The 24,969-nt window shown below is 54.7% G+C and overlaps 1 protein-coding gene across 4 annotated transcripts; it reads right to left on the reverse strand.

Moving 5' to 3' along the window:
• Window positions 1-291: 291 nt before the first annotated feature.
• Window positions 292-24,768, reverse strand: SCNN1G (sodium channel epithelial 1 subunit gamma). Of its 4 annotated transcripts, none has more exons than XM_081133688.1 (13): window positions 24,563-24,768; window positions 20,416-20,763; window positions 18,437-18,746; window positions 16,829-17,019; window positions 16,033-16,136; window positions 13,708-13,871; window positions 6,413-6,511; window positions 4,786-4,903; window positions 4,200-4,278; window positions 3,997-4,054; window positions 3,703-3,764; window positions 1,990-2,065; window positions 292-1,726 (listed from the first exon to the last, which is right to left on the reverse strand). In XM_081133688.1, exons 2-13 carry the CDS (start codon window positions 20,730-20,732, stop codon window positions 1,346-1,348), a joined length of 1,959 nt encoding a protein of 652 aa, XP_080989814.1. In that variant the 5' UTR covers window positions 20,733-20,763; window positions 24,563-24,768; the 3' UTR covers window positions 292-1,345. The 4 variants fall into 4 exon arrangements, with proteins under 4 accessions (XP_080989814.1, XP_080989812.1, XP_080989813.1 ...); XM_081133686.1 differs by lacking the exon at window positions 24,563-24,768 and adding an exon at window positions 23,914-23,988; XM_081133687.1 differs by lacking the exon at window positions 24,563-24,768 and adding an exon at window positions 20,993-21,346.
• Window positions 24,769-24,969: the final 201 nt, after the last annotated feature.

Below are 24,969 nucleotides of genomic sequence, written 5' to 3' on the forward strand. Positions count from 1 at the left end.
CCTCTGGAGTCACGCTGCCTGAATCAGCCCCAGCTCTGCAACTTCCTAGCTGTGTCACCCGAGTAACTTAACCTTTCTGTGCCTCTGTCTCTTCATCCATAAAACGGAATCGTCATACTTACTTAAGGTGCTACTCCAGGGGCTGGAAGGTTTTTTTCCATAAAGGGCGGGAGAGTAAATATTTCAGGCTTAGCGAGCTCAGCCCACTGCAGCCCCGCAGCCCACAGCAGCCCCTCAGTTGTGCTTCGTGGCACAGATGCAGCGGCGGACAATCTAAATGAACAGGCTCGGCTATGTTCCAGTAAGATTTTATTCATGGACACTGAAACCTGAATCTCGGAGGATTTGCTTGAGTCACAAAATAGTCTTCTTTTGATATGTTTTAACCATCGAGAAGTGAAGGATTAAAAAACCCATTCTCAGGTCACAGGCAAAAACAGGACTTGGCCTGAGGGTCCTAGTTTGCAGTGCCCGACACTAAACTCCGTAATAGCTCAGGACAGCACCCAGCACACCGCTCTTGTGCTGACATCCAACACCCACCCTGTGCTTAATCCATCAGCTGCTAGCAGGTTGGAGGGCATGGCTATGGGAGGGAGTGGCGGAGGCGTCTGCCTTGGAGGAAGAGCAGCTCATCAGGACATAATCCTTTAGGCCTTGGGCTACCACTGGACAGGGGTGTCCAGCAATGCCCTTTAACTGGCTCCTCTCTGCTTGGGAAAGGGCCCAGGGCACTGCCCAGAACATGGCCCCACCCCAGTTCCCAGAGTGAGGGCCTCCCATCACATCCCCAGGCCTCCCCTGACTGCACCCTCTCCCTCCTGCACACTCTGAGGACCCTGGGCCAGCTCCCTGTCTGAGGGCACAGAGGAGACCTTGCCCCCATGTCAGTGACCAAAAACAGTTCATTCACAAACAGCTCCAGCCCCGGGGCTAGAGCTTCCTCAGATTGATGGAACCAGTCAACACTGTTAGGCCTCCATACCTAAGGTCACGTCCTTGGGCTCCAACCTGGCTGGAGGCTTTGGAGTCTTTCTCTCTCAAGTTCTGGCAAAGAACTCTGTCAGGCGCAACTTCCTAGGCCCCATCCCTCTCCAGGCACACGTGCTAAGGGTTTGTGCTGCGGGATCTGTCTCAGCGGGATGACTCTAAGTGTTGCTGGGCAGGGCCTGCCAGGCTCCCTGCACAGGTCCAGGCCCCATCTTGTTGTTCAAAGCAGTCTCGTAGTCAATGTCTCTGAAAAGCCCAGAGTGGGTATAGAGGGCCCTTTGTGTACAGGAGAAAGGGTCCAAGTTCTCAGACCATGGCTGGTGGTCCTGGCTAGATCTCTCTTCCTCACCCTGCCTCAGGACTCAGCTGGCACCTGGGTGTCTGTGAGCTGGTTGGAGAAGGCCCTCTCCAAGCGCAAGGTATTGTATCTGGGGGGTGGTGTGCCAGGCACCTGAGCCCCTGGGGCTGGAGGCAAGCGCAACGCAGAGGTGAAAGTGGGTAGGTCATCATCTATATCCAGGCCCAGGTTGTCCTGTCCCTGGTGGCTGGCAGGAGCCTCGGGGCAGGCAGGTGCCTGCTTCTGGGTCCACCACCTCTTGGCTTTCTGCCACTGTTGGCGAGCAATGATGGAGAGAGAGTCAATGAAGAAGACCTCGATAATCTCGATGATGCAGACAATGGAGCAGCTCATCCACAGGCCCAGCTGGCCACCGAAGTTGGACAGAAGCATCTCGACCTGCAAGAGAGGCCAAGCCACACCATCAAGACAGAGTCACCCAGGTTGGCCTCATGCAGGGATCCTCATTCCCAAGAGAGCCATTGGCTAGCCCTGGCCCTCAGTGGGTTTAGAGGAAGAAGTGAGCAGGTTTCCTGCCCATTTCTTCCTCTGCCCGCCCTGATCCAAGGCCTGGTTAGACCCTTGCGATCTGACTCTGCTTCCCGAGGCCAGGCAGATGGGCACCATAGACCCAGGACAGGTCTCGGAAGGGAGCTACTCACACTGTTGGCAGGGCTTTCTATGATGGATCTCTGGTTCAGGTCCTTGTAAAATATCAAGAGTTTGGCCAAGTCTGTCCTGCAGAAATTCCAACAGGCAGGGCCAAGGTGAGTTGGGCGCCTTTACATTCTACCAGGTGACCAGCTCTTCAGCGCAGCTGCCTCCCTCCTGCCCAGTCCCCAGCATGGCCCAGACTCTGAGCTCCACAGGATCTTAGAACCTGGCCTACCTTCTGCACCCAGAGCACATCTCCAGCCTGGGCCTGGCTGCTCGGGCCATTCATCAATCGAAAACCACTTTCCAACCTCCCGACTGAGTCAGTCCACCCAGCTATACTCCCATAGCACCTTGCTCTGCATTAAGTCTTGACATTTGTGATTATTTGATTGCAATCTCAGAAGGTAATGTAAATGAGTGAGGTAGGCTGGGTATAAGATAATAATGGTAATAACCAATTATAGCAGCTAATGTTTATTGGACACTTCCTGTGTTGCCAAGTACTGTTCCAAGAATCTGGTGTCAATTAATTCATTTAATTCTCACAACCCTGTGAAGTAGGGTGTTTTAATCATCCCCATTTTACAGATGTGGAAGCTAAGACATGAATCGGGAAGGAACTTGCCCAAGATGACACAGCTCATCATTGGCAGAGCCGATGTTGAAACCTAGAGAGCTCTGACTTCAAAGTCCATGCTCTTAACTGCAGTATTGAGTTGCCTCCTGATAGGATCGTGGCTGGAAAGTTCACACTTTCCCCCAAAGGGCAGCTATTACTAAGCTCTTTGGTGGAGGTTTGCTATTTTCAGAACTTCTGACTTTTCAGGAAAAGCTAGAGATAATGGGTTACTTTTGTGGAGCTAATTTAGCCTCGGGAGTCACCAGTTTGCAATGCTGGCTTAATAGTGTGCAATCATTTGGTCAAAGTCTCTTTATTGCTAGATTGAAAGCATCTTGGGGGCAGGGGTCATGTCTGCTCAGTCATCATGGTACCCAGTGCTCACAAAGCACCTGGCACAAAACATTTAGTATGTGTTGGAGGCTGGACCGGCTCCCGCTGGGCCCAGCCAAGTGCTGGGCGCTGTGGAGAGGGAATAGCCCACAGAGATGTGACTTCACGTACAAGCCCCATGTCACCTCCCACCTTCGTCTCTATCTGCTGAGGTCCCTGGGCTGATTTTTGCCAGAGGTACCTTGGAAATAAATTTTGATGTGGAAAATTCAAGTGGGATTAGAAGTGCAAGGCTCAGTGGAGTATTTTTCCAACCAGGTCAAGATATATCAGGAAGCCATGAAATAAATGTACTGGGCCAGGACCAGTGCCTTTCGCCAAGTGAAATGAAATAAAGTATGGGGTGCAGAGATAGCTGCCACTCTGACCAGCTGATATGGGCACCAATCGCTCAGAACTGTGCTCGGGCAGCTGGAGCGGGAAGCGATTGATTGGGCTCCGCTGGCACGGCCGCCTGAACCTGCCTGAAGGCTGCTCCGCGAGACTTGTACCTCGGTTATCCGGTCAGCGGGCCACCGTGGAAAGCATTTTCATAGTGTGTGTCGTGGTCAAAGCATTTAAGAGCCCAGGCCTAACGCAGGGCCAGGCTCAGGACACAGCTCAACAAATATTTGTCAAATAAGGGAGTCGTGAATGGAAAGGGGAAGGCTTGGCAATGAGGGGAGACAGGCTCGGTACAGGGGAGACAGGGTGCAAGGCAACTTACTTGTTGAGCTTTTTCTTTATTTGCTGGCCTTGGTCCCAAGTGAGAACGCGCAGCAGCCATGTCTGGGATGGAGAAAGAAGGTGTGGCCTGGGGAATGCAGAGGCCCTGCCGCTGGCCTTCCCCCTCTGCCCCCTCTGCCCTCCGCACTTGACCCCCACCCGGCCCCCGCCTCCCCGCACACCCCTGAGGCCTGAGGACACAGCCAGGCTCCCAGCCCTGGCTCCCAGCCCCGGCCCTTGGCTCCCGGCCCCCCGCCGAGGTGCTGGAGGAGGACCGGAGGGCGGAAGAACTGACCTCAGAAACCACAGACGGCCACTGCGCCAGGCTGGTGGTCAGCGTCCACTCCTTGAAGCTGGGGGACAAGGGCACAGGGTGAGTGTGGCTGGCACCCCGGCCGCCCCCGCCCGCCCCGGCCCAGGCGCACTCACCCACAGGCCTCCCGGCACAGGGCCTGGCACCCCGGCCGCCCCCGCCCGCCCCGGCCCAGGCGCACTCACCCGCAGGCCTCCCGGCACAGGGCCTGGCAGCCCAGCCGCTCCTGCACGAAGGCCTGGTGCAGCTGGTAGTAGCAGTACACTGAGGGGCAAGGAGAGGGCAGCGTGGGTCGGGGCCGCGGGCCCTTCCCGAGGGCCTCCAGCGGTGCCCCGCGGTCTCCCGCTGCTCCCCACAGCCCTGCTTCCCTGGGACCAATGCTGCTTTGTGATGTGCGGTGACTAGGGACACGAGTGGGGGGGTCGCAGCCCTTGATTAGGGCTGTTACTCCCTAGCTGTGTGACCTTGGGCAAGTTGCTTAACCTTTCTGAGCCTCAGTTCCCTGTTCTATGGAAGGGTACTACCAACAGCTGCTGCCTCCTGGAGTTGACAGAGGTGCTCAAGCTCTTAGCACAGGCTGGGCTGTAGCATTCGGTTCTTAATTGGAAAGAATCAGTCAAGCCCGGCTGGACGACAGGAGTAAAACTCCGGTTAACGTCTCTACCACACCTCCCTCAGAAAGGGGCCCGGTACGCCCGAGCACACTCTGGTGCCAGCGGGCTGACCCAGCTCCTGGGGTGTGCCGGGCTGGCTGGGGTGGGTCTCACTCACTCCAGTTGGGGTGCTGCTGGTAGTTGCAGTAGTTGGCTGCCGGGGGCAGAGGCTGGCTGTACTGGGCACACCCACAGCTCTGCACCATCTTAGTCTGGAAGCACGAGTGGAGGCAGATCTGAAAGAGGAGACCCAGTGACTCCCTTAACCTCTCTGCATTCGGAGGCCAAGGAGCCCTCCCCACACGAGCCTCATGCAGAGGGTCAGCCTCCCACAGCCTTCGGAGACCACATAAATGTGCCCCTCAGGTCACAGCCGATTGGGCCAGGGTGGTCCCCTGACTCCAAAGAGACCAAGCCAGAAAGTTTATTGAGAATTTAGACTAACAGAGAGGTGGAGACCAGGCTGAGCTGGAGCCCGGCTGGGGTGGCCATTTCCTACCACGTGAGCACTGACCCAAAGGTAAATGGGAAAATTGGAGCAGATGCCAAGAAACAGAGAGGAGCACAGTCCCCAACTTTCCCACCTCAAGTCCCAGCCCTCCACACAGGGTCCTTGGGGATCATAAGCTACCACAATATTCACAAAGCTTATAGCATAAAACCTAATGGCAGGGGCTCTGAAGGCAGGCTACTCGAGTTCAAATCCCAACTTGCCACCTCCTAGCTGTGTGACCTCAGGTAAGTTACTTAGGCTCTCTGGTGCCTTGGTTTCTTCACCTTTGAGCATGGAATGAATTGATCTATGTAAAGTGTTTGTACATGAGCTGACCTTTTTTTTTTTTTTTTGGTCTTGAAGTCAGTTTGATTGTGTTTTCATTTCTTAAAAGTAGACATTCTCTGACTAACAGTCTCTCACTTGGTTCCCACCACCTCACAGCTCAGCTCTTGTCTAAGCAGGAGGACTCCATGCAGAGGGGCACCTGGTCCTTTTATTCTCTGGGTACCCCCATGAGCAGCAAACTGCCCACTCCAAGGGTGTGAGATGAGGCATAACAGGTGGTGGCACTAGAGGTTGAAAACTCAGACACCCAGAGGGCCTATGCTATAGGCCATACACTGGGGACTAGTGGGGACCGCAGGGAACCACAGAACACATGCCTTGTTTATTGGGGCAATTCCACCCCCTGCCTATCCTGCAGGAAAACAGCCCAGCCTTGTTTCCCAGGAGAAACTGGGAATTTTGGTTTTCTTTTGAAATTCCCTGACTTTTAAACACCACCTGGGCCAGAAAAACCATGTGTGCAGCCTGGAAAGGGTCTGGGGGCTGCCAATTAGCAGCCCCTGATCCAATCCAACCTCTCCTGTGATTATTGAGGATGACACAACTTGCCCAAGGCCACGGCAAGTGAGCGGCACAAGTGGTCCTGGAAGCCAAGCTCAGGACCCCTCCGCCAGTGCCTCTCCAGATGATCCCCGCCTGTCCCTCACTCAGGGCCCTTTTAGGAAGTCGGCCTGTGTCAGCTGCACATTGTGTTCCATGCAAACCTCAATGTATCAATGAAGCTCTGGTTACAGACGGATCAAGGGGACTGGAACTGGCCAGCATCGTTTGTTCTTGAGGTGTTTGGATAAACCCCAAGGATTCTCACCACAGTTCCTGGTCCCAGACACACCCCAGCCTATATATAACTTTGTCTTCTGGGCCTAGGCCACAGCCCAGGGCTGGATGTCCCCCCAGCTCATACCTGGAGGGAGTAGGCAGCATTGTAGATGTTGTCGATGGGCACATCACTGCCGTCCTCTGTGCACTGGCTGTAAGGCTCGCCCAGCTTGAAGGACTCCGTCTGTAATCACAGCACAGTTCAGCCCACTCCCTGAGGCCCAGAGCAGGGGCAGGGGAGGGGGCGGGGAGCACGTAGCAGCGCCTGGGAGCCGCAAAGGCATTCAGTCATCCCTTTAACAACCATTGATTGAGCACCTACTAGGTGCCTGGGGCTATTCTAGGCACTATGGAATCACCAGTGATCAAAACAGACCAGTCCCCTGTTCTCATGGAGCTTCCATTCTAGTCGGGTAGACGGATGGCCAAGAAAACAGATAAGTAAGTAAATTGGACCATGGTCAGCGAGAGTGGGCAGAGAGGCTGGGAGTGATCGGGGGGCTGTCTTTGAGAAAGGGCCATGTTGGCTCCACATGGGATGGAAGAGGAGCTGGACGTGCCAAGAGGTGGAGGAAGGGGTCAGGCAGAGGGAGCAGCAGGGGCGAGGGAGGGCCAGGGTGGCTGAATGCGGCAAAAGGGGGAGAAGCGGCTGGAGATGAAGCCAGAGCGGAGGCCAAGCACGGAGAGTCGTGGACTGGCTTTCAGGTGGCAGAGGCGCTGGAGAACGCCCGGGGAGCAGGCGGGGGGCCAACGAGCCGTGGCTGCCTGCTGGGGGGTGCGTCCCAGTGAGGGACCCCCGTCCCGCCCTCCTGTCTTCTGGCCCCAGGCCAAGGAATGCCCAGCGGAGCAGAACGATCCCCTGATCAGAGGAGGTAAGAACACTGCTGCTCACAGTTCCCAAGCCTTATTAAGGTACGGTTATTGTGGTCTCCGAAATTTGGCTCTAGTTTAACACCTGTCACTGCAAATAAACAAGCCAGACAAGCCAGCTAAGGGGAAAAGAGGCTACTGTCTCCCGAGGGGGAACCCCAAGGGAACAGAACTACGACTTCCCTAGAGCGAGGTCGCGGGGAGTGCGCACGGTGGGCTTTCCTTCTGAGAGCGGATGAAGGGAAAGCGGGCGGCAGATCTGTGGAAGGAAGAACACTCTTTCCTCTGAAGGCTGCCTGGACAGAGAGGCAGACAACTGGAGGGAAAGGAATGGAGGAGAGTGAGGCTAGAACCCCCTGCTCGTGTTGGAAGTCACCTGCTAGCCTGGTCGTCTCCCTCAGTTAATGGCAAGCACCTCAAGGGCAACCTACAGCGCTCATTTTAAAACATTTCAACGGCAGAAGCAAACAAAGGGCAAAGTAGCCATCTAGTCCCCCCTCTTTCCCAGGGACCCACTCCAACAGATCAGATCTTGATCTCAGACAGACAGACAGGCAGATAGCAGACAGGCAGCCACGTACTCATTCCCTATGCCCCCGAATCTCCTGTTCTCACTAACTTTCAGGGTCAGCACAGAACACACAGACTTACTTCATGCCTCTAATAGCTGGGAGCAAACAGACTCAGGGCCTCTGGTACATGCCAGGGCTGGGCTGGCACTGGATACAGAGATGCCGAGCAGCGGCTTCCCTGGAGGTCACCTTGATTCAATGCCACCCTCTAAGGTTCTCCCAGCAGCGGGTTGCTTGGGCAGATGTCCTTGGAGCTCCCCAGTCCTGTGGAGCTGTGTCAGCTGTCCTGTCTAAGAGCCTAGAGTGACAGCTATGAGCTCTACCAGCCTGGGGGCAACTATACCACCCTGGCATTGAGGTGACGGGGTCTGTCCACCCAGGTAAGCCATGTGCAACCAGCAAAGGTGGCCAGGGCTCCTTCTCCTTGCAAACCACCCCATGGGCACCTCCAGGAAACTGCCTGTGAGATGCTATCTGTCAATCTTTCTGCTTTTCGAGTACTTGATGGCCCTTTACTCTGTAATGACGCTTATTAAACTCAGAGTGCCCGAGCTACTCAGGCTGCTTCCAAAGCACAGGGCAAGTGGGCTTTTTGAGGGACAGAGAGGTCTTTAGCTTCTCCAAGCCTCCAACGGATGAACTTGGACGCGGAGCTCTTGCTTTCCCTCCCACCCTCCCTCTCACTTTTCCGTTTCCCACACTCCACCGTCAGCTTTACAGAACTGCCGGTCCATGCTGGGTAGGGAAACACTGCGGCTTGTGTCCTAGGGAGAGACACAAAAATGACACGGGGTATATGTGTGTGTGAACGTGTGCAAGTTATGTGCATGTGCGTATGAGTATGCAAACATGTCTGTGCATCCATGTGATGTGCATGTGTGTATGTCCACGCAGAAGTATGCGTGGGTGTGGTTAAATGTATGCATGCACATGCGTGTGGGTGTGGGTGTGGGGAACAGGCCCCATCGTTATCATACCAGGCCCCATCTGCTTCCTTCTGAGAATCCCGGGGGAGGAGGGAGGAGGCAGCTACTCGGGAGCCCTTAGCTCGCGGCTTTAAAGGCACGAGCTGTGCCAGGGAGAAGCCCGGGGAGCAGCAGGGTGCCCGAGGTGGAGTTAGAGCGGTTTAACTCTTTTTTCCTTTTTTCTGTTTTTATGTTGCAATAAATTATAAAAGTTACTTGTGTATGATAAAGGTTACAAGTGAGGACTATGAACTATTTGGAGGAAGTAAATTCTATCTCCACTTCACCTCCTGCAGAAAAAAATGTAGTGGGTTAAAGTATGAAACGAAATAATAAAATAACTGGAAGGAAACTGGGCTCAGCGTCTGATCTGGAGGAGGGAAAATCCTCGGTAAACATGATGACTGAAACACAGATTTGAGTCTGTAAACATCTGGTGTTTCTGTCTCTGAAAAAATAGCTGGAGCAAACCAGACAGAAAACTCCGGTGCAAAGATATTTGCAACACACACAGCAAATAATTAGCGCTCTTGGTAGATGCGAGAGACCAACGCGCCCTTCGTGAAGGAAGGAGGTGTCGCCGAGGACAAGAAAAACTTCCCCACCCCTCTTTTACTTTATGTTTATCTTCACATCCCTTTTCTGTAAAAAATGTAGAGTAATAGCCAATATTGAAGGAGCACTTACTACATGCCAAGCACTGTTCTAAGTGCTTCACACAGATCAACTCTCTGAATTCTCACCAGCCTATGAAGGAACATTATTATTGCATCCCCATTTTACAGATTAAGTAACTGAGACACAGATTACACAACCAGAGCGCAGGTCTGAGCCCTGCTGTCTGGCTCTGGAGTCTGAGCACTTAATCCTTACTGTACACACGCTTGTGAAAAGAAGGGTGTATGTGCTTTAAGATTAAAAATGTACAGCAGGGTTCACGATGGCAGTGAAACGCCCCCTCCAGGGCTGGCCCACACCCCCGCTTCCTTGTCTCCTGTTCGTGATTCAACCCATTGTACTTAGGTTTCTGTTCCGCTCCTTCCACTGAAAACTTCTCTGGGGAAGAACACTGGTGACCTGGGTGCCAAACCAGAGAACAACCCCTTCTGCCCTTTTTCTTGCTTGGCCTCTCAGCTGCATCTGGCCCTTTGGCTCACACCTTTCTTCCTTGGAACTCTGTTCCTTGACTTATCTGATGCCAACTCTTTCTAGCTTCTGCTCCTACTTCTCTGCCTCTGTTTCCCCATCTTCTTTCTGCTCAGACCTTCAGCAGCTGCCTTCTGCCTCAGGTCCTGGGTGATGGCGCTTATTCCCACGTCTGGGATGACACTCTATTACCCCCTCCCCACTGATTTTCTCCTCAGCTCCAGGTTCAGAGCAGCTACTTATTGGACATTTCCACCTGATTTCCCAAAGGCACTTGGGTATGTCCCAAAAGGAAGCAGCCACCTTCTCCCCCAAACTTACGCCTCCTCTTGCAGTCCTTAACTCTGAGCCCGGTACCTCCATCCACCCCACTGCCCACGCCAGAGCTAAACATCAGTCCAGCTTCCCTGGCCCCTCCTCGCTGACCGTGGTTGTCAAGCTCTGTGCTACCATGCTGAAATCTCTCTCGAATCCGCTCGCTTCTGCTCATCCCCACAGCCATCGCCTCGGCGAAGGTGCTTATCATTTCTTTCTATAATTACTGAAAATGTGCTGCTCCTAGTATCCTGATTACACTCAGCCAATGTGGTTTTTCAAAAGGTTTCACTACACAGCTTAAAATCCTGTCTGTGGCCACTTTGTAACTGCTATGCCCTTTGTCTGGACTACCTTCCTTGACCGTGTTTGACTGACACTTGTCCTTCAAGAATCCATCATCTAGGAAGCCTTCACAAACAGCTTCCATCATCCATCCATCCATCCATCCATCCATCCATCCATCCATCCACCCATCCACCCACCCACCCACCCACCCATCCATCCATCCATCCAACAATATTTACTGAGGATCTGCTGTCTTCTAAGAACTGTGTCTGAGGAAGGACAAGAAGGTCCCTGTTCCCACAGTTGAGGACCACATTACAAAGGCGAGCTGTCTTGGCCTCGTAAAGGTAAGATCTTTGAGGTAGGTGTTCTGATGTCTTCAACTCTGGATATCCGGTGCTTTGGGGACACAGTCCCTTGGTGAATGAAGGAGATTTTGTTAACTCACTGCCTAACCAACTACTGAATCTACCGGCTTAACATGCCCATCAAACAAACAAATAAAATGTAAATAAGAAAGGAAGGAAGTCTAGTTGGTTTGGACTTATTCTTAGTGACTCCCTACTGACCTCTTCGTAATCCCTGGTTTTTTCTTGTTGTACATCTCATAAATCAGAGCAAGAGCTGACCGACCCTGCTCTGTGGCTTTGGTTTTGTGCATCTCAAATTAGGCGTAGCAGAAAACCCACCCATGTCTTTGTTTGCCCACAGTTGGCAAAGAGAATATTTGCTTAACAATGTGGTGGGTATTTCTAAGCTTGGAGAAGAAAACCAGAGGGCAGAATTCCTTGGTTCTGGGACTTTGCCAAGCTCTTGTAGCTGCCCCCAGAGTCTGCAGACCCCGTGAGAGGCAGAAGGCAGGGAGAGCATGGAGGGATGAGGTAGGGATGTGCTGAAACCCCAGGCCCTTCTGCAGCACGCAGATAAAGCTGCATGGGAGGGGTCGCCTCAGAATGTTCACTGTGCTGACCTGGGAGGCGGGTGACTTGCAGGTGAGCAGGAATCAGTGACTCAGCTCCTCGAGTGGGGCCACTGTCTTTTCAAGCCACAGTTGGAGCAGGCTGGGCTCAAGACTTTTTTCTTGGGCAATCAGCACACACGCAGCCAAGTTGGTGTAGGAGACTTCTCCTGTCAGAATTAACTTCCCGCATTGGAACACAGCCCCTAAACAACATGCCTCTTAAGCAGCGGGGTTTCCAGGCTGCCATCCTGATGGCACCTCCCGTCCAGGGCTGCCCTCTGATGGGACACCATGAGGCAGTGACGCCACAAATTTCCTCTGGGATATCACCACCCCAGTTCACCACCTCTGCTGTCTAACTCCAATATCACTTCCTCAGGAAAGCAGTCCTTGAATGTCCCAAATGTCCCTATTAAAAAAGCCTTTGGTCAGGCACCCCCATGACATGCCCCTCTGCGATCCCCCTTTTCCCTTCTTAGCGCTTAGGTTGGTTACAATGAACCATCTGTGTAATTTTTTGTTATTGGTCCTCTCTGCTGGACCCCAAGCTCCAACGGGACAGGGACAGCGTCTTCTGCACTGATGTGGCCCCAATGTCCAGCACATAGGAGGGCTCAGAAAACGCTTGCTGAGTGGATAAATGGTGGGTGAGCATATCAGCCCGTGTCCAGCATATCGCTTCCTAACCCAGCATGAAGCCGTCAGGCACGGCTGTGCTAAGCCTTTTGTGTCAGTCTAGCTTTACTTTCGTGGGGGAAACACTGCTTCTCTCATGCGGAGCTACTCGACTTCCTGGGTTGGCTGCCTCTTGGGATAACCTCCGGGGTTTGGTAAAAATACAGGTCCCTGGGCTTGTCTCTGACTCTGGAGGAGAGACCAGTGAGGCGCGAAGGCCAAGGCCGGCGAGTTTAACCGAGGCATTAGGGTTGGGCATAAAAAAAGGCGTAAACAGCCCACAAGGAGACTTTTCTCCCCAACAAACAGGTAAAAAAAAGCCAATAAGGACTGTCAGGTAAAATTATAATAGATACCATTTTCGTCTCGACAGATCAGCAAAGATGAAAAGCTGGTTAATACCTGCTGGTGAGAGGAGCTGGTGGGAAGCAGCTCCTGACACATTGCCGGTGGGGTGTAGACCGCGTCAGACACACACTCAGATCCATTCACTTTCGCCCATCCCCACAGCGGGACGTAATCAGGCAACTACGCACCACATCGCGTCACACCATTACTTTTGGTTGTGCCTGGAAAGGACCTAATGTCCGTCAGGAGGGAAACGCTTATGCCCGCACTCACAGACTTGAAGACTGTCCCATCCCTGCCGAGACACAGCAACGGTGAGGGGAAGCGGGGCGGAGGCCAGGGACAGAAAGGAGGTGCATCTGCATGGTGTGTTCCTGGCTACGGTTTGGGTTTCTTACTTCGTGTATACACCCCCTTTAAATAAGTTCTTAAGTCTCATTCTAGATTGTCTGGCCACAGTGCTGTACACCTGCAACTAATATAAAATAATATTGAATGAAAACACTAATAAAAAAGACTTTTGAAAGAGTCATTCTATTAGAAAGAGAGTGAGAGAGAGAGAGAAAGAGAGGGGGGTGGGGTGGGGGGAGAGATACACACTGGCATAAAAGACCCAGCCTGCAGACCAGCACAGTTCTCACTGTCCCTCTGCTCCCCTTGGACGTGGCTGACCCAGGGATGGGCGCCTGCAGCCCAGATGTGCTTCTGTGGGCAGGTATGAGTGTGCTCAGCACCCGCTGAGGTCAGAGAAGGTCAAAGGCTTGAGGGAGCAGGGGGTTCTTGGTAAATGAGGCGAAACTGATGGAAGTGTGAGGGGCTAAATAGATCTCTGTTTGCCCAGTGACTTGCTGTTAGCCCTTAAATAGGGTTTACGCGCCCCGCGGGCCTCTAGATGCCCAGAAAGAATGGTGGCCACCTGCTCTATCTCCGTTGCCGACAGGCGTGCAGCAGGTGTCTGTCGCCTCACTTCCAGCACAGGTTCCATAAATGCTGGTGTCTGCCTTTGGGACAAGGACAGTTCCTTCAATTCTTTCCCCAAATGGCACCCTGCCCCGCTCACCTGTACAGAGGTTACAAACACAGCCTTCAGTAACCTCCGGATCGGCCAGGGGGTAACCCCGGAGAACAGGGCCATGCTGCCTTTGGAAACCAACACTTTCCACAAGCCGCGCCTCATTGGTTGCCTTGGGGAAAAACCCGTGCTCCTCGCCAAGTCTATGGAATCAGAATATCCTCTTACCAGGTGCATCCCTATGGAGGTGGCCATGGCCGTCTCGATCTCTGTGCCCACGTCCTCGATGAAGGGGTACTCGTCCTGCCGGTGGATGATCACCTTGGCGCCGGTGGAGGACACCAGGAAGGGGTTATATTCCTCTTCGTTTATGTACAAGATGACCTGCAGCCCTGGGGGGAGAGGCAGCTCGCTGTGCTCAAAGGCTGGGAGGACATACCTGGGGCGGCCCCCCGCTCACTGCTCCGGGGGCCCCCAAACCCAGGCCCGGGCATTTCCAACAAGAGAAAGGGGGACAGGGCTACTGGGGAAGCTCCGCGGGGGGGAGTGGTGCCTGACTCGCTCAAAACAGGGGCTCAGAATCAGTGTCATCCACAGTTCTGCTGAGTGTAGGGAGCTGCTACCCTGCCCTCGACATGCACCCCCTTGGGGTCCTTTAGATGGGGAGCTTTGCTGAGCATCCAAGGAGACAAGCAGCGAGCAGCTCTGCGGCTGTGGAACCCACAGGGGACAGGTGAGCACTGGTGGTGAATCTGGCCCTGGCCTAACTTCCGTCTACTCTGCACCCAGCAGCCGGAGGGACCAGAGATCAGGTTAGGTCATTTCCCTTGTCTAGAGCCCCTTGGTGGCACCTCGCAGGACGGAATGCCATAGAACAAACTCCGCCAGCCCGGCTGTGGCTGCCGGGGCTTTGGTGTAGTGCCTCCCCCACGGCCCGCTCTCCCCTCCCTCAAGAAGCTCCAGGCACACTGGTCTTTCCGCTTTTAGAGCACATCAAATTCATTTCCTTCCCAGGGTCTATACTTGTTAGTGCCCAGAACGCTCTCCTGTGGACCTTCCTGGCTCCCCTCGTCCCCAGACGGCCCACCTTTCTGGACGCCCTGATCTGAAACAAAGCTCCCGCCTCAGCCAGCGCACCGCAGCCCAGGCCCCTCTTCCCCTTTGCTGCCTCATTTCCATCACAGGCTGTCAGGATTTGTAACCAGAAACCATCTGTGTGGCTTCGCCCACTTGCTACCTATCTCGCTTTCCTACAGTGCAAGCTCCCTGAAAGCAGCCCCGGTGCCTGCCCTGGCACCTGGAAGAGGGCCGGGCACACAGTGATACTCAGCAAATGCCTGGTAAATGAAGGAGCCAATGGGCAGGGCCTCTATGGGTTGAAAGAAGAGAACTTTGAGAGTAATTCTGACTTTGTCCATTCGTAGGTAAAGGAACAGAAGCCCAGAGTGGGGAAGCGATTTGCTCGATGTCACACAGCCCACACGGAGCAGAGCAGGGACAGTGCCAGATGACGTCTTCTCACTGAAGCGTGTGCCCTGAGTCACGGTTTCCTGCAGGCTTGGTAAGGACCCAGAATACACAGTAACTAGGCTAGCAATCCAAGTGAGGTTTTCCTCCGTGACAAGACCTTGCCTTATCAGTTGTGTTCAGTTTGCTCAGGACCTTTCTGAACTCTTCTTTGTGGGGAAGCCCGGCCAGTCTGCCGAGCTCCTGCCTTCCCTACGGGCTGGTTGCAGAGCAGCATAGTAGCCCTGGCGGTAGCAATGCCACTGTTGGTGGTGGTGATGGCACTGGCAACGGGAGAGCAGCACCCGACTAGCAATGGCAGTTATAGTAGCAATGACAGCCACATCTAGCAGTTACTGGGTGCTTCGTGTATGCTATAAACTGAATTGGATGGCCAGGAAGAGAGGCCTCACCAAAAACCAAATTTGCCAGCACCTTGATCATAGACTTCCAGCCCCCAGAATTGGAAGAAAACCAATGTCTGTTGTGATATTTGGTCACGGCAGCCCGAGCAGACTAATCCAGCGAGGGTCAGGCCCTAGTCTAAGTGCTTTACACAGTTTCGGTCTTCTCAGTGACCTTCTCTCAGAGCTATTCTTATTGTTGCCACTTTACGGACGTGTGCAGTAACTTGTCCGGGGTCACACAGTGAGTGGCAGAGCTGGGTTTCTGTCATCTTAGCCCAGATCAAGGTACAGTGCTTGCCTCCCTCATCTCCTGCTCAGCACGCCTGGGTTTAAGTCCTGCTGGGAGCTGCCTGCGCAGCGTCACTCGCTCCAGCTACAAGCTTGAACCAGAGGGGTCCCCAAGAGCAGAAACCTCAGCCAAGTCGCCACTGCTCCCTCACAGGTAAAGAGGAGAGGTCAAAACAGGGGAAAGAGGCCGGTCAAGGAGGAACCCACACAGATGCTGACGGAAACACTGCAACAGGGCAAGTGCCGTCCCGGCTTCTGGCCAGGCAGAGAGCGCCTGCGCTTCGGGGGCTCCAGCGCCCCCAGCGCCCCACCTGCCCCGCCGCCCAGGGCCGCCTCGCTGCAGGTTCCTCACCGTATTCACTGCCGCCCATGGACGTGCTGTGGATGGTCTCGTTTTCTTTATTGTTGAACGTGTAGCAATTCCCATACATTGGATGGTGGAAAAGTGTGAAGTTACTGTGGAGGAAGAACATGGGTCAGAGGGGCTGTGCTGGGCCCCCAGCTCAGGAGCCCAGTGCTAACGTCGCCAGCTCTCTTTCATGAACAATGGGTGACAGACAGGACTCGCTTTCCCCAACGCTCCTCCATAAGCGACAAGCAAGCCTCTCATCCGGGTGGACCCACGCTGACGTGGAACTGCTCTCTGCTGTCTGTTCACCCTCTCAATCTCACCTCCGTCTCCATCCTGACCTGGTGTTTCCTGTGCCATATGTCTGCCCCAAATTCTTCTGTTCTCGAAGTTCTCAGCCAATACTTGACAATTTTCCATTCCAATCCCCAGTCCTAGGACATGATTCTCTGAGAAGGAACCACATCACAACCTCCCTCCCTCTACGTTAGGTCAGTGGTTCTCCATCACTGGTATGCAGGATGGTAGGTAATATGCAAGGTTGTATGTACACCATCTACTTCTGTTTTTATGAGTAATTTAATGAGATAAAGGATATTTTGACTCTACACCATCTCCACCTTCCTCACTGACCCTAGAGCCCAGCTCCTGGGTAAGCTGTTTTCCAAAGGACAGGGCCAGGGAGAGGAGCACCATTCCCCCCCCCAAGACCTACAGCTGAGCTGCAGGTGCACGCGAGGGGCCCGGCGTGCAGCGCCACCGGTCCTCGGAGCTGAGAGCACGGCCTTCCTCTCCTCACCTGGCATCACAGGACACCCCATCAAAGAAGCAGGTAACCAGCAGCTCCTCGGCAGAGTAGCTCATGTTGATTTTCTTCTCCAGGGGCACCTGTGCCATGATGTTCATGTAGTGCAGCTTGTACCACTCCTGGATGGCATTGACTCCCGAGCTGAAGGTGTAGACGGTGCAGTTGGACGTGTTGTTCGAACACTGCGAATAAGAGGAGGCACGAGGCTGAAGCCATCAGCCCTACCACTGACCTTCAGAAGGACTGTAAGGGTGAGAAGCTGAGACTCCAGACCAGACACTCAGGGGAACAGGAGGGGTCCCTGGGTAAGGATGGGCTTCCTCTCACATCTGGGGGGCTGAGGGACATCATCCTCAAGCCTCAAGCACGAAGAAGGGGGTCAGTGAGGAAGAAATGACTCCCTACCAGGCGAAAAGCAAAACTAGGGCCCCACACGTCAGGGCTTTGGCTGATTATCACTACAGGTTCCTGTATGGCCCTCACATTTCCTAATGGCTCCACAGCCTAAATCTCTGAACCGGAGCCCAGGCTCCGACACTGCTTCTCTGCAGGATCAGGGCGAGGCACTGTACTTCACCTACAAAATGTGGGTGAAAATACCACCTTTCCCTAGCTTGTATGGTAGTTGGGAAGACCAGCACTTAAAATATACAGTAATGAGAGCTTTACAGGGACCCTGAAGCACATCCCAGGTGCTCTCACCATGCAGGCCTTAAACACTCTCCTAAAAGACAGAGGCCAAAGGGTTGATTTTGGTATCAAGGAGAACCTTGTAGGTATCTTATGTAAAGGCCCAGGAAGACTTTGAAAAGTCTCAGTGATTAAGACAAAGGGCCGTTTTCTCAGGATCTGTAGTCGTGAGGTCTCACAATCAGCACTCAGGGCTGGAAGGTATAGAAGTAGCTCTCACCCTGCAGGAATGGCTGGGGCATGGAGGGGAGGGTGGAGATTGAGTTTGCCCAGGAAGGTAGATAATGGAACTCATTTTTGGTGAATGACTACCTCTTCCAAACCCTTAAGAAGAAAAGATGGGATTAAGAAGGAGCGATGAGAAGTCAGATGAGAGCCTCTCAGGAAGGCAAGCAATGCAGGAAACATTGGGTGTTTCTCTTGTGTATTATTTATATTCTTCCTTCTGGTGAAATTTCATTTCCCCCTATGGATACAGTCTGGTGAGACTGTCCATCAAGGATCCCACCCTCTGCAAGACAGCAGGTCACCTGAGGTTGGCCAATCAGATGCCCCAAAATGGGATGTGAAACTACCTTTATGGATGAATTAACAAGAAGACTAAACATATTTGAAGCTTATTTAATAGCAGCAGTATCTTAAATGACATTCCATCATTTCTTGTCACCAAGAGCCCTGGATCTTCCTTAATTTCTGTCCTTGGAGAGGCCTGCATGAGCTACAGTCACTTAAGACATTTGCTTTCTGCTCAAGACGGCCTGCATCCATGTCAGTTGCCTGTAGCCCATTCACCGTAACTGGATGTGTTTCCTCCAGTGGGACCATGGGGCTAATGGCAAAGGAGAAACCTCTCTGGACCCACTACCTCCAGCCTACCCCATGCCCCAAACCATGAGCACAGGCACTCACCAGCTGGAATCCCACCACCTCCTTGGACTCTTGGACATGCATGACGTCCGCTGCCTTATGGATGATGCTCCCACTGACTCTGCGCTTCTGTCCCGTGAAGAAGTCTGTGGCCTTGCTGGTCTCACCCTCGTTGAAGACCATCAGTGGGATCAGGTTGAGGAATTTGGGTTGGGTGCCCTCCCATGCCGAACTCCAGGGCTCTGCCTCTCGGCGGCTCCGAGACTCAATCTCTGAGAAGCCATACAGGGTCTTCAAGGCCGCTCTGGTCTCCTGCTCCAAGTCGGCTAGAAGGGGCCTCACGGCGCTGTACCTGCCAAGGTGGAGAGGGGCAGTCAGGGAGGGCAGAAGCCCCTCTGGCACAGTGTTGGCTTTCTCTGTGCTGCTTTCCATCCACATGTGCCAGCCTTGTGCCCACTGCTCCTGTCCCTTTGGCCTAGGAGACCAGGCCTTTTACGATTGGCCCCATCCCAAGTGACCGCTGGCTTGAGCAAATAGGGACAGCTCCTGTGTACCCTGGTGTGACTTCCTGTGGCTTCACCTCTGCCACCACTGTCAGCTTGTTCTCAGGATGTGTTGATGAGTTTGCCACAACCAGCATTTCTGGAGTGGTGACTGTAGGTGCCTCCCATAAGCCAGCCACTGATAAGTAGGAGTCTCCCCAGGGGGCAGGCTCCATCTCCACCCAGCACACTTACCCTTGCCCTCTGATTCTCCTTGCGTCAGTGCTGGGAGTGAAGAGGTAGAACTGTTACCTTGACAACCCCAAGAACACAGAAGAATGATACAGGAGTCGGCGGACTGAAGTACAGTGATACCATCTTTCCCAACACCCAAGGATCCTGGCCTTAGCAATCTCCCTCTCTCTCCGCCTTGTCCAGTGCGTAGTAGGTGAGCCAGTCTGCCTGAGTTCTAGTTCCCCATCCTGGTTCTGGATGTGTCACCTTGGACAAGTCATTTAGCCTTCCTGTGTCCCATTCCCCCATCTGTAAAATGGGGCTATTACGTCTACCTATTTAATTAGATGGTCACTATTCTGATTTTCCCAGTGCTAATCGTATGTGTTAGTATTGCACACTTCTAGCACAACATCAGCTCCATTAGGACAGAGACGTGTTTGGGTTTTCAGCTCTGTGCCCCAGGTCGTGTGACGATTTGACATTAGGACACAAAAAACGGACAGAAGGAAGAAAGACAGGAGGGAGGCAGAAGAAAAGAAGAGAAAGACTGCAGTGGAGGATGAGTCTTAGACCTGACTTTGGTTTTGAGCTTTGCCATCAGCTCATTGATGACTCTGGCCCAGTCAGTTCCCTTTAAGAGTCTTCCTCCCTTGCTCTTCCCTTCTCTCTACCCCCACACCTGCTCTGACAAATTCTGCCAGATTCTGATCTGCCTCACAGATCCGTTTTCAATAATCCTGAGAAGGACGCCAGTGACCCATTTAGAACAGGTCCTGCGGCAGACGACAGAGCCGAACCAAGGGCTGATTCTGCCCAGAGCCCAGTGATCTCAATTAGTGGGGCTGGGTTCACTCAGGTGAGAATTTGGGGCGGCTGAGATGCTTCCAGAAGTCATCTGGGTGCCACTTTTGAGTCAGCCTTGAGCTCACATCTGGGGACAGTGAGGGTGGGAGCTTGGAGAGCCCAGGGCGTGCATGCGTGCGTGTGTGTGCATGTCTAGGGTGTGTGTGTGTGTGTGTGTGTGTGAGGGGGGTGATAGCTCATTCCAGATCCAACCTCCAAGCAAAACTGATCCTTGCAGTCTCCCCCTGCCTTCCCTGAGCCAACCCATCCTCAGAAGCAGCTGATGGACGGAAAACCTGGTACAGGTTTAGGGGCTGAGAGAGGGCAATTTACCGATGTTGGCAATGAATTTAAATTTCTAAAAGGCGTGACTGCAGGCTGGAGTGTGTCACCTTCAGGAGGGCCTTTGGCATCTGGAGAGGGCATGTCCCCATGCCAGGCCCTGCTCCTGCCCCTTACTTGTAAGGGTTGATGTTGCAGATGGTGACTGCTGGAAAATCCAGCTTCTGGAAGTGGATTTTGATGGAGACAGAGACGGTGTAGAAGGAAAGCACGAGGAGGGCGCACTGCCAGAAGATCAGGGCCACAGCCGTCAGCGTGAACAGGATCCAGAGCAGGCGGCGGAGGCGGCCGCGGGACACCACGATGCGGCGGCAGCCGTGGGTGTTGGTGTTGAGGCAGTACCAGCGCATCAGCTCCTTGATGGTGGGCGCCTGAGGCCCCCGCACAGGCAGGTTCTTCTTGATTTTGGCTTTGATCTTCTCTCCAGGAGCCATGGCGAGGATGGCACTTGGGAGGGCAGGCAGGCTGGAGGGGCAGAGAAGCAAAGCAGGTGAGCTCACCCGTCGGGCCTGCTGGCACGTCCCTGGAGGCCAGGCGCCCACGTGCCCTCGGGCCGCCTTCCTTTCTCCCTCCGTGGGCTGGGCGGCCTGCGCTCTGAGGCCTTGGCCCCTTCTCCAGGCCACCACAGCCGCCAAAGAGCCGCCCCTTCCACTTGAGGCCCCAGGCCCAGCGTGCAGGGCTGCATGGGGCTTACCCTGTGAATCACAGGCAGGTCTGAAGAATCTCTCGCCTGGTGCTTGAGGCAGGAGCTCTCGGAGCCACGTCAGCCTCTGCACCTCCTGTCCTGCTTTGCGGTGGCTCTAGTATTGCCCCCTGGGCCTTGTTGCCTCGGGGAGGGCGGGCGGCAGTCCTAGTTCATCCTGCCCCCTGGTGCCCAGCTCAGGGTCTGGCACAGAGCAAACACCCTGCAAACTGATCCTGACAGATAAAATCTACCAAGAGAATTTCCCGACAGTCTCTAGATCATGTTCAGGCCCTTCCCACCACGTCCTCCCAGTCCTCCTGCTGTTTTACTGAAAGTGGAGAGTTCCTGTTTCGTTTCTGCCTCATTTCTTCACTTTACAGTCAAGCTCTTAGTGTTTCTAGGGCACCTAATACAACAATAGCCGACAGCTATTGGCCACTTAATATTTGCCAGGGGCTGTGCCATATTTCCTTGATTCTAAGATAGAATACACTTTGACTTAATAACAGCTTTGTTTGGGGGAGAGTGTTGGAAAGCAAATTACCACATTCGTCAATGTGCATGATGCATCTCAATTACTGAAACTTTGATATGAAATGACATTCCTTTTAGAAATGAATTCATATAATGTCTAGATATCTATATCTATAGCTACCTATATCTATATGTATCTATATCTAGGGTCATCTCATGATTATTATATGTAGTCCCATTAGTCTCATATAGTCTCTATATAAACACATAATCTATATATATTTCATCTCATATTTTAACCGCCCCACAAGGTAGGTTTACAGATACTCTTATTATCTCCATGTTACAGAAGAGTAAAATGAGCTCAGAGAAGTGGAGTAACTTGTACAGGATCACAGAGCTCGGTGAGTGGAGCAGCTGGATTAGAAGCATGGTACCTGCCCCTGAGGGGCCAGGATTGTGCTGGGTGCTGCCTCCACCCAAGGCAGTGAATTAGTAGCTCCTGGGACTAAAGTGAGAAGGAAAGAGAAGGGGTCCTGAGCGAATTGCTTTCCAAACGCTGAACAGGTAATGTGATCACTTCCCACTGGTCTGAAGGAGGAGAGTGTGTGGAAATTCTGTCCCCTGTGCCTGCCATAGGTGACAGAGGCAAATGAGGACATACTCTAGGATGTACAGGGTGGTCCCATGCTATCCAAGGGCCTGTGTCTTGGACAAGGACCTTAGTTTCCCCATCAAGTTCTTCAGGCAGGATTTTGGACTTGAGTTAATTTTTCTCCCCCCTGACCCCAAGGGGTGTTGTCCAAAGTTTGGAGCCAGGGCAAAACTGGGAGGCTTTCTCACTTAGGATGCGAGCGGGTTTCGGGTTTATGATGCAAAGGAATGAGAGTGCTGGGCGGGGGGGAGAGGTCCGAGGCAGCCAGACCACGCAGAGCCCTCCACAGAGGCGCATGATCCCGCTGGGAGGGAGAAAGCAATCTCTGACCTTCAAAATTAAGCTATTAGCCTGTTGGCAAGAGGAACAGAATTTATTTTGTCATTTAAAATATTGCACATCCCCACCTCCTCTCTCACTACAATCCAAAGGCAAAAATTTAGTAAGGGTTTGTTTATTTTAAAACAGAAAGAAAAAAACTTAGGTACAGGTTCAATATCTGTCACATACAAGGTTTTCTGCTCTGCAAATGTTCAACAGGAACTGATTCCGAAAGCTCCTGTCTCCAAACCCTTCTCGCTGAAGACAACGCCTGGGGCCCTCTGTCCCATTCGTCCCCTCCCCGGAACTGACCTTGGGCCCAGGGGATTGCTTGCCAATGTCAGTGAAACTACAGGGGAAAGAAGGAAGCCCACCCTGCCCATTACAAAACAGGTAGATGTTTGCACAAATAAGATCTCAACTTCAACGCAAAGCAAGGCGGTAGCTACCGTTAGGTGTGCTGCTTGGGTAACGGGCTGCCTTTGTGGGGGAATTTGCACCTGACACACAGCACACTCCCTTCTAAGCGCTTCACAGCACATTCAGTCTCCACAAGTCTTCTGAGGAAGGTCCCAGGGTTTCCCCATTATGCAAATAAAGCCAACACGGACAGGTTAAGCAGCTTGCCAAGGTCACCCTAGAAAGTGACTGAGCAGGAATCTGAACCCAGGAGTCCTCTAATAATAATAATAAATAATAATAATAATACAATAATAGCAGCTATCATTTATCGATCCCTTACTCTTGCCCCAGGCATCCACCTCAGCTCTTTCTGCACATGACATTCTTGAGTCCTCACTGTAATTATATAAGATACTAGTACTCTTCCCATTTCACAGAGGAGGAAACTGAGGCGCAGAGAGGTTAGGAAACTTGCCCAAGGTGACACAAGTGGGAAGCATTCTTTAAACTTCCAGGGTCCTGGCTCAGGACGGCGACTCCACTGCAGCCTCAGGCCCACCCGGCCCTCGCCTACCCCCACACCAACGAGGGGCCTCGAGCCCCCGGGGCCTCCAGCTCCCCAGGGGCCTGCGCCCCCAGCCCCGCCCGCCGCGAGCAGGGCCCCAGGCCTTGTCCCGCGGCCGTGGACCGCCGGCTGAAGCCCCGGGAGGGAACCCCGCCCGCCCGCCGCCAGTGCTCGCGTCTCTCTGCCACCCGGGCGCCCGAGAAAACACCCAGGGCGCAGAAGGAGCGGCGGCGGCGGCCCGGCGTCTCCCGGGACTGGGGGAGCGCAGGCTGGCAGCGCGGGGGCGCCGCCCGGGCCGGGCCCCGTTTCTCAGCAGCTCCGAGGCCCCCGCGCCAGCCGTGTGCCGCGGGCCCCGCGCGGGCGACGCCGGGCGCTGCACCCCCGACCCGCGACGGCGCCGCGGCCCCCGCCCGGGGCAGCCCGAGCTGGTGCCCGAGCGCGCCCGGCGAGGCCGGCTCGGGAAGCCACGGGCGCCCGGGTCCCGCCGGCGCGGCCTCACCCTGCTGGGCTCACCTCGCTCGGTCCCGAAGGCTCCGCGGCCAGGGCTGCGCGCTCCGGGCGCTGCGCTCCGCTCGGTGCAGCTCGAGCATCTCCACGCCCGGCCGCCGCGGGCTCTTGAGCGCCCCGCCGGCCCCGCCCCGGCCCGCCCCCGGCCCGCCCCCACCTGCCCAGGTGCGGGCTCCGGGCCGCCGAGGCGGGACGGCCGGCGGGAGCGCGTCCCGGCACCGGGCGCCGATTGCCACCCTGCGGCCGCGCTGGGCCCACGCGCGACCTGCTCGCGCCTTCCGGTGGCCCCGCGCAGCGCCTGCTGCCGCCCCGAGGCCGCCCTGCGCCCTGCGCTCCGCTCGGGCCCGTGCGCGCCGTCTCCACGCTCCTCGCAGCGCCCCCTGCCGCCCGGCTGCTTCCCAGCGCGTCGGTCGGGTCCAGCCGGCCGCCCGGCCGCCGCGCTCCTGGAGAGGCCCCCACTTGGACAGGCCCCGCGCCTGGAGAGGCCCCCACCTGGAGAGGCCCCCACTTGGACAGGCCCCGCGCCCGGAGAGGCCCCCACCTGGACAGGCCCCGCGCCTGGAGAGGCCCCCACCTGGAGAGGCCCCCACCTGGAGAGGCCCCGCGCCCGGAGAGGCCCCCGCCTGGCAAGGCCCCGCGCCTGCAGAGGCCCCACCTGCAGAGGCCCCGCGCCCGGAGAGGCCCCGCGCCGTCCCGCCCAGGCTGCCCCCGGACCCGCAGCTGGCGCTGCCCAGGCTCCCTCAGTCCAGCTGCCCATCGCAGGGGCGGTTCAGCCGATCGCCCCAGCTGCCTTTTTACAGGGGCTCAGCAGATCCCTACGAGAAACGAGCCTAGAAAACCGCCCCTGCACCTGCCAGGGACGCAGACACCTCGGCTGGGCCCCTGGGAGGAGAGAGGGGCGGGGCGGGGAGGCGCGGGCGCTGGTCTCAGAGCTGCTGAGGCTCCCCTGTGCCCGCATCCCCCGCGGGTCCCCGGAGGACGCAGATTCTGGCTCATGGGGCTTGGAACCCGCATTGCCCACTTCCCGGGTGATGCGCCTGTGGCTGGTCCCCGACCACACTC

The sequence above is a fragment of the Miniopterus schreibersii genome (genome assembly GCF_964146895.1).
Source record: "Miniopterus schreibersii genome assembly, chromosome: 3".
Taxonomy (NCBI): domain Eukaryota; kingdom Metazoa; phylum Chordata; class Mammalia; order Chiroptera; family Miniopteridae; genus Miniopterus; species Miniopterus schreibersii.

Excerpts from the sequence above, each read along its gene's own strand:
- SCNN1G (XM_081133688.1), bottom strand. The coding sequence starts at position 20,732 with ATGGCTCCTGGAGAGAAGATCAAAGCCAAAATCAAGAAGAACCTGCCT. Across the intron at positions 17,020-18,436 it reads AGGTGGTGGGATTCCAGCTG|TGTTCGAACAACACGTCCAA; the intron begins GTGAGTGCCTGT and ends TCTTATTCGCAG. Across the intron at positions 2,066-3,702 it reads ATAAAGAAAAAGCTCAACAA|GACAGACTTGGCCAAACTCT; the intron begins GTAAGTTGCCTT and ends GAATTTCTGCAG.